The sequence below is a fragment of the Mus caroli genome, chromosome X, assembly GCF_900094665.2.
Source record: "Mus caroli chromosome X, CAROLI_EIJ_v1.1, whole genome shotgun sequence".
In the NCBI taxonomy this organism is placed as follows: Eukaryota; Metazoa; Chordata; class Mammalia; order Rodentia; family Muridae; genus Mus; species Mus caroli.
This window is the reverse complement of record NC_034589.1, coordinates 94,818,826-94,826,915: the sequence shown is the minus strand read 5'-3', so window position 1 is coordinate 94,826,915 and position 8,090 is coordinate 94,818,826. Positions and strand designations below refer to the sequence as shown.

The 8,090-nt window shown below is 44.9% G+C and overlaps 1 protein-coding gene across 1 annotated transcript in view; it reads right to left on the bottom strand.

Annotated features, from left to right (window-relative positions):
• Window positions 1-377: 377 nt before the first annotated feature.
• The window catches only part of Dgat2l6 (diacylglycerol O-acyltransferase 2 like 6), an 18,581-nt gene continuing 10,868 nt past the window's right edge, over window positions 378-8,090 (bottom strand). The window contains exons 2-7 of the mRNA XM_021154111.1: window positions 6,379-6,489; window positions 5,778-5,848; window positions 5,213-5,417; window positions 3,697-3,871; window positions 1,475-1,686; window positions 378-1,037 (exon numbers count right to left, since the gene is read on the bottom strand). Of these exons, the coding sequence (XP_021009770.1) occupies window positions 883-1,037; window positions 1,475-1,686; window positions 3,697-3,871; window positions 5,213-5,417; window positions 5,778-5,848; window positions 6,379-6,489 (929 nt within the window). The 3' untranslated portion in view covers window positions 378-882. The remainder of the gene's footprint in view (window positions 1,038-1,474; window positions 1,687-3,696; window positions 3,872-5,212; window positions 5,418-5,777; window positions 5,849-6,378; window positions 6,490-8,090) is intronic.

Here is an 8,090-nt window from a genome sequence, read left to right as displayed (position 1 = left end):
CTGGGCTGGTATTAACACCAGGCCAGAGGTTGTGAATATAATGTCATGTTGAGTGGCACATAGTATGAATTTGACATCAATTTGACATATCGCGGTTAAACATTCTTTTCACCTCCTCCATTCTGGCCCAGGGTGGTATTTGTGGGATCAGAAGAAGCAGCTGCTCTGTGAGTATCTGGGTCAGTTGCTGGATTTCTGCTCCATTGTGAAGCAGCTGTGCTTCCATCCCCTCGCCCTTTATATGGAGAAGCATAAAGGAAGGCTGAAGGAAGGAAATAGGTTGTGTGCACATTAGCAGAACTGGGGGGGGGGTAACTAGGAAGCAGTTACACAGAGGTTTATTCCAGAGTTTATTTTTGTGGGTGAAACAATATGACAGCACTGTCCTCTGAAATGCTAGCATAACTGGTGGAGTTTTTGCCTGTTTGAATTAGAAAGCTACAGTTCAGGATCCCCAGTTTACCTAGTCCTTAAGTCATAAAGGAAGGGCCTGGCTTGAACTTTTCAAAACAGCCTTGTTCTAAGTAACGCTGCTAAGCTTAAACCTAAATACTAAAGATGCCACTAAGGTTTGTGGGGAAAGAACACAGAATACTTTGTCTTCTCATTACTTTTATTGGGAATCTGATCAGAATGACTTGGCTTATCGTCATTAAACAACGACATGTGACAGAGATACCCCCTTCCCAGTAAAAGGCCTCCCCTTTATTACTCAAATCTGTCTTGGCTACTTGGGTGGGGATTCAGTTGCTGGATTGTCAATTTCTGGCTTGGTTGGTATATCTTCACATCTTTCAAATCTGTCTCTCCCCAAATTCTTCCTTCCATGTAGCTTCACCTGAATCCCTTGTGTATTTGAGCTTCAGTTACAGAGATTTTGACTCATATAATTGTCAGCTTCTGGGTCTTGGAGAGGCCATACTCAGTTTTGTGTTGGTCAAACAGCTTGCGTAGGGCACTGATGTAAAGTTCAAGGTACTTTTCCACGGTCTCCTTGTCGGGATCAGAGATCTTGGGGACTGGCAAGGGTTCTCCAACTACAGAGAAGGAGCAGAGACAAGTGTCAGAGTCCCTCTCCCAACAACTCTACCCACACCTTAGTAGGAGGGTGCATTCCAACAATATTTGGGGCCATTCCCCTCCCTTCATTCTTTTCCTTTCGCTCCAGTTATGTCCTAGCTCTCGTTCTATACTTGCTTAAGTCTCACCAGTGCTCCAAAGAATAAAAACAAGCACAGGGAAGAGCTGAATGAATGTATTTAATTAATGATGCTCCTATGACATCTGGTGAGCTCTGTCCCACCCACGAATGGCCCCAAGTATTATCTGTTTGGTTGTCCTTCCCATCCTGCTTTCAGCCACACCTGTCACAATTCCCTTAGTGCACCCTGGTTATGAGCCAGATTCCTGGGGATTGGTGACTTGGGATAGGAGATCAAGAACTTGAGTGGCCTAGAAAAAGTAGAAAGCTCACCAACAGTGGTAATAGGATGGTTGAAAGGCAACAAGCCCCAGGATCCCCTAGTGAGGCCTCTGCCATGAAAAGTACATAAACTTATGCCTAGAATTCTTTTGCCAATTTTCTGGATGTTTTTTTGGAAGAACCTTAGCCATGTGCCTTCAGCAAAGGTCTCTTGGTTGTAAGTCTCATTCTCACCAAAGGAATAAGAAGGGACAAGATATGCTCTGCAAAGACAAGGACAGTAATATAAGCTCTTCATTAAGGCAAAATCTCCCCCAGGAACACTCTCTCTGTGGTGGGAAATTTCCCCAGCTCCCCCCCCAACAATACAACAAGATTTCAAGCACCCTGACATCCCCAGCTTCATGTTCTCCAATAGAATGTCAGTGTGGCTGCTGCCCATAATAGGAAGAAGGAAGCTAGCCCAGGAGACCTAGCACCTTCATTCAGCATCCCATGTGATCTCCCCAAACTGGGCATGCATACTTGCCACATCTTTCTCTAAAGTCCTCCCAGAGCTCCTTGCTGTAGCCCTCACTGCTTAGCATGATCTCAGTGTCTTAGCCCTCCCCATGTGGCCAGCTTCTCCACTACTTAATCATACTAAGTGTGCCAAGTCCTCTCTCGTCCCTGCCTGTATATTCTATTCCCTCTGACTCCTCCCTCTTTATGCAGCAAATTCCATTTTGCCTTTCAGTATTCTGTTCTAATCACATCTTAAAGAAATCTTTGACCACCCAGATTCCCCACTGTAGGTTTGTTGTCCCTCAGCTAGTTCTTCCCCCTGTTCTGCTTTCCCACCTCAATGCCCTGTCTTATAGTCATCTTACCTGTCTGGCCAATCAATAGTGAAAATCCTGACAGTTCTCTTTGAATTCCTAGGGTCTGGTCTGGTCTGGTGCTGCATATCTCATATCCCTCATTGAATGCCTGAGTTTTCGCTTTTGTTTGTTTACTGTATTGTTTTTTGAGGTGCTGAGGATTCAACCCAGAGCCTTGCACATGCCAGTTAAGCTCTTTATCACTAAGATGATACCCAGACCTTTAAACATTTTTAGCTGGAGACAGGATCTTGCCAATTTGTCCAGGCTGGTTTTGAACTTGTAGTCTTCCTTCTTCAGACTCTAGAGTAGGGGGTATTACAGGCATGTCCACAAGGCCTGGATCTTTTTCCCATTTTAGTCTGATTGGCAACTCCTACTCATATTTTAACTTTAGCACAGTTCAGATGTCACTCTCTGATGAAACCAAAGTCTTTCCATACATAGGTGCTCCCAAGTATTTTGCATATTTCTCCTTTATCATACTTCATTTACCCAACAAATTTGCATTGGGTTCTTTTTATGTCCCAGTACTGATTTGGACCATGTGGGTGTATCAGCGAATACAAAGGATGAGAAAACTTTCCACACTCATGGTGTTTACTAGCAGTGAGTGAGAAGGCTGGGGAAATTAGTGAGGAGTGAAGTCAGGGAGGTGGAGAAGACCAGGTTCTTCAAGATCTTTTGCTCTGTGTGGCATGGGAGTCACTGGAACATTTTGAGACATGATACAACTTGACTCATGGGTACCAGGATCATTCTAGTTACAACTGGGAATAGAATCTTGGAGATGAGGGAAGCAGGGACAGAAGTAAAGTTCCAAGTATTGTAACGATCCAGTAGAGAGATGCTGGATATTTAGATCATGAGGATGATGGTTAAGGTGGTGACCAGCTAGATTCTCCATATGTTTTATTATGATATGTGCATGGATTTGTCACCTATCTTCAATTGTGAGCCCACAAGCACCAGGTATCATTTATTCCTGAATTCCACTGTCCTGTGCTAAGTCTGACACACAATAGGTATTTGACAGCTGCTAAAAACACTCTCTAGGGGCATTCTCCAAGCACCTATTCCATGAGCACCCAGCCAGTGCCTTCATCCCCCTTGGGGGTTCTCAGGGACTCCCAGTGAGTGAATAAATACAAAACAAAGTCACTCTTGCCCAGAGTTCCAGACTAATGGACCTTCTTCTGCTCTTCTTTCCTTAGCTTCAAGATCTAAAAGTACCCACCAAAATGTCTAGAGGTCCACACCCCCCCCCCAGGCATAATGTGAAAGATAAAAGGGATTGACCAGAGTAAAGAGGGGGTATTCTAGTAGGTTTCCACAAAAGGAGTGCCATTGTGGCTAAAGCTACAGAGGGCTCAAGGCACCCTGACAAGAGAGTCCCTGAAACTAGGGACCCACCCTGTCTTCAGTGCTAGCTTCACAAAACCTTGGCGTTTTTGGAGGTAGATCATGGAGACTCCTGGGCGGCTCAAGAGCGCTTCAGAAGCTCCACCCGGCACAATGATCACAGCATTGCCTGAGTCTCTCTGGGTCAGCTTGTTCGTCAGAGACAACTTACTCACTGGACAAATACCTGTGAAACCAAAGTGTCAAGTGGTAGATAAGATGAACGTGGCCTGAGTTTAAGAGAAGAGTTCCTTCAGGATCTTCATGGTGGAGGCAGTTACCACATTCTACCTTTCGCTTTGTGTCTTGGGTGAACCATAACCTGAAGAGGTATTCTTAGTGGCACTTGCTTGCCTGCTGTGGTAGGGTTCCAGGGGTCTACATTCAGGGCTATACTGATTTTCTCTGTCTGCTTCCATTCATAGTCCTCTGTCCTCCAGATGAACAGGCTCTAAGTTGGCCCTTTCTATTTCTATCCTCAGACTGTAGAGTTACCTTTCTCTCTGTCCAGCCTGAGCACTCTGGAAACCTTTCAAAGGTACCTCCTCTGGGGCTGATCATGCTAGCCACTGCTCGTGTGCTTCCTCTCTAAGAGCAAGCTGCCAAAAGGATCCATTGACTAGAATTTTGGGTGAGCAGGCAGACTAAATCAAATAAGTGAAAGAGACATTCATCTCTTTGGAATCTCATTTTTTGCCTTAACATTATCTTCCATTCTCTACTGGGGAGGTAGAATTTTCATCCAATGTCTAGCCATCAAAAGAAACCCTTGCTCCATGGTCATACCAACCTAAGAGGAGAGCTGAAACATCCTCTGAGATTTCTCTCAAGATAAATTCATCTTACCTTTTAGTTTTTCTTCAGTTGTTTTCAGATGTCCAAAAAGACGAATATTCATCCAGGGAGAATGAAATCTGTCCCAATGCCCTGGTTTGGAGCCTGGCACTAGGAAATTGCTCTGAATTCTGATGGATGACTCTCCTTTATCATTTGGCATCTTAAACAAGGATGAAGGGATTCCCCGGAGATGCAGGACATAGACCAAGGTTGTATGGTATGAGAGACTTTACAATGTTTTTAAGATGCCTTGAAATGAGAGCTCTCTCTCTCTCTCTCTCTCTCTCTCTCTCTCTCTCTCTCNCACACACACACACACACACACACACACACACACACACACACCGGAAAGAAGCCAATTGGCATCCCAGAGAAGACTCTGGCATGCTTTCCTCTGCACTCATGTTTAATGTGTGGCTTTTAATATCTGCTTTCCATTTCTACACTTAGTCTTCTGATTCCCCTTTTTAAGGGATCCTGGAAACTCATGAATGGCTGTGAAGTCCCTTGCTGCCCAACTAACTGCTTCTCATACATTGTGCAGAATTTGATACTTGGGCATATACTCCTGATACTAAATGAACTCTTTAGAAAAAATAAGTCAAGCCTTCTATCACAGAGTGACTGTCAGGGATTATTGGGGTGTGCATCTTGAGCTGAAATTCAGAACAGGATGATTTATTGTACTTACCCAAGGACATCACATAGTCTCGCACAAATGGGATCCAGAAGATCCCTTCCAAGGTTGCTAAAAAGGGAGTTATAGAAGGGAAAGCCCTGGAAAAGCCAGTGGCCTCAGTAGCAAAGTTGATGAAGGCACCATAACTGAGAATGCCATGGGGGTGGCTGAGAATGATGTAGTTGTGTTTGGGAGAAAGGTCATGTGTCTTCACCAGCTGTTAGAGGAAGATTGAGGAAGACTGATCAGGCAGAAGAAAGAAAAGATGTGAAAACTCAGAGCCCAGCTGACAGTCTCCATGTCCTTGCTCATTAGGATGTTATTGTCACAGAGATACCCAGGGATCATGGTGGTAAGAGATGCTGGACTGGATTTGCCACTGTGGAAAAGGTATTACTCATCTGTCTCCCCATTTGCACATCTATTTGGGCTTTCTGTTCTACATTACATGGCTAGGCCTTCACTGCTGGCCAGTAGAGCCCTTGAAACATGGATCTCAGTAGGAAGTGGGAAGTCAAGCACTAAGGAGCAAAGGCATCCAAGAAGCAAGATGGGCATTCAGAGGAAAGTTAGTTACCTTTACTGGGAAGTAGCTTTGGAAATACTTCCAAAGGGTCCAGTTTCGTACCCAAGCTGAACGTCTACCATCTGTGCACAGAGAAAAAAGGAGAAGGGCGTGGGGGTCATCACAAGTCCCTCGACCCCTCCCAGAGGTAAAGAAGTTGGCTGATGCTTCTCAAACTATAGAAGCATCCTCCTTCTGACATTTCAGATGTTCTGAGTCCAACTCCCAAATAGAAAACAAGCAAGGTGAGAGGGACACAAGTTGAGGCTGGAGGTACCTGCTCACAGAGCTCAGACTTTTTTTTTTAATTATTATTTATTTTATGCATATGAGTACACCACCATTGCTCTCTTTAGCACACCAGAAGAGGGCATCAGACCCCATTATAGATGGTTGTGAGCTACCATGTGGTTGCTGGAATTTAAACTCAGGACCTCTGGAAGAGGAGTCAATACTCTTAACAGCTGAGCCATCTCTCCAACCCCAGAGCTCAGTCTTAAAGCTTCATGGGCAGCCAGTCTTTTCCTCATATCTTTATCCACCTCCCTCTTCTGTCTTCCCATGACTCCACCCTTAGCACAGATGGAACCTTGATTCAGCTCCCATCTCTTACCTTGAATGTGGGTGTTCCAATCATAGGCAATCCAGACTAAGAAGAGCACAGACAAGGGCCATAAGGTAGTGAACAGCAGGAGATAGGACATACCGAAGATGAAAAGAGCTCCTGAGAAGACACAACCCATATAAGCCCTCCAGTTACTTTCAAGGCTTGATACACTTCTCATAATCTCACTTCACTTCTGCCTCTACACTAAGGGAGCAGGCACGGCTGATCTGGAGACCTTCTTCTCTTTTCCCCTCAGCAGTTGCCTATCTCTTGCTCTGGCTCTGGGTCTTCCTGAAGTCCGAGGGTTTGTTTTTTTTTTGTTTGTTTGTTTTTGTTTTTGTTTTTTCCAAGACAGGGTTTCTCTGTGTAGCCCTGAAATTCACTCTGTAGACCAGGCTGGCCTCGAACTCAGAAATCCACCTGCCCCTGCTTTCCAAGTGCTGGGATTAAAGGCATGTGCCACCACTGCCCAGCGTGAAGAGATCTTGGTCAAGGAGGCTGCAGAAGCACGACTTTCTCAGAGTGGGCCTTCAGCTGGGATCGAAAGGCAGGACTGCGTGGCAAGAGGAAAAATTGCATTGGCCTGATGGCTGATTACCCTCACTCTGGCAGTCCAGAAAGTTCCTTATAAACAGTTGGTTTTCCTTGCTTTGTTGAGAGGATAACCCCATACATTCCGAGGGTAGAGGCCCACCTGCAGTATCCAGGCTGTTTGATGTTGAGAAGAAAATGTATATTAGAAACTGCTTCACTGTGTCTTATTTTGTCCCCTTAAAAGGATTTTAAAATGTTCAGGATGGGCGAAGTGTGACTCTTTTAGCAAATAGACATGGCAGAGTACAAATGCAAACATGTTATGTCTTACAGCGGAGGGGATTTATTCTACTTGTTTATTTCTCCAAAGACGATATCCGGGACTTGTTTATGACAGACCAGTGCTTTACTACTGAGCTACATCCTCAGTAATGGGTTCCACTTTAAATCAGTATATAGTCTTAGGACACTTGCTCTGGGTACCTCCAGAGTGCACCTCACAGAGACCCTTATGTTGTCAAGACATCAACACAAGTTAGGCTTCATGGCTCATGCCTTTAATCCCAGCGCTTGGGAGGTGGAATAAGGCAGATGTCTGTGAGTTTGAGGCCAGACTGGTCTACAAAGAGAGTTCAAATACAACTGGAGCTACACAGTAAAACCCTTTCTCTAAACAAACAAACAAACAAACAGACAGACAGACAAACAGACAAACAAACAGAGACACCAACATAGAAGGGATGAATTTGGGATGGCATCTTGGGGCTGGCTACTCAGTCCAGCACTGAGCACCCAGTATGAAGAGGAAAGGTGTTTTTTGGTGTTTTGTTTTGTTTTGTTTTTTGGTGTTTCCTTTCAGCCACTGCTGCTGAGGCCCTGGGCACAACCTTTCTCCAGCTCTTTGAACTATCCATGCACTGCAGATTTCCTATGCCTCTCTGACTCCCACAGTAGCTTACTGTTGATGTTTCTCTTCACAGGGAGTGGCAAGCTCCCCAGATTGTGCCAATTCCTCTGTAGACCAGGCTGGCCTCTAACTCAAAATTCGCCTGCCTCTGCGTGCGCTACCACACCTGGCCGACTCCAAACTTCTTCTTCTTCTTCTTCTTCTTCTTCTTCTTCTTCTTCTTCTTCTTCTTCTTCTTCTTCTTCTTCTTCTTCTTCTTCTTCTTCTTCTTCTTCTT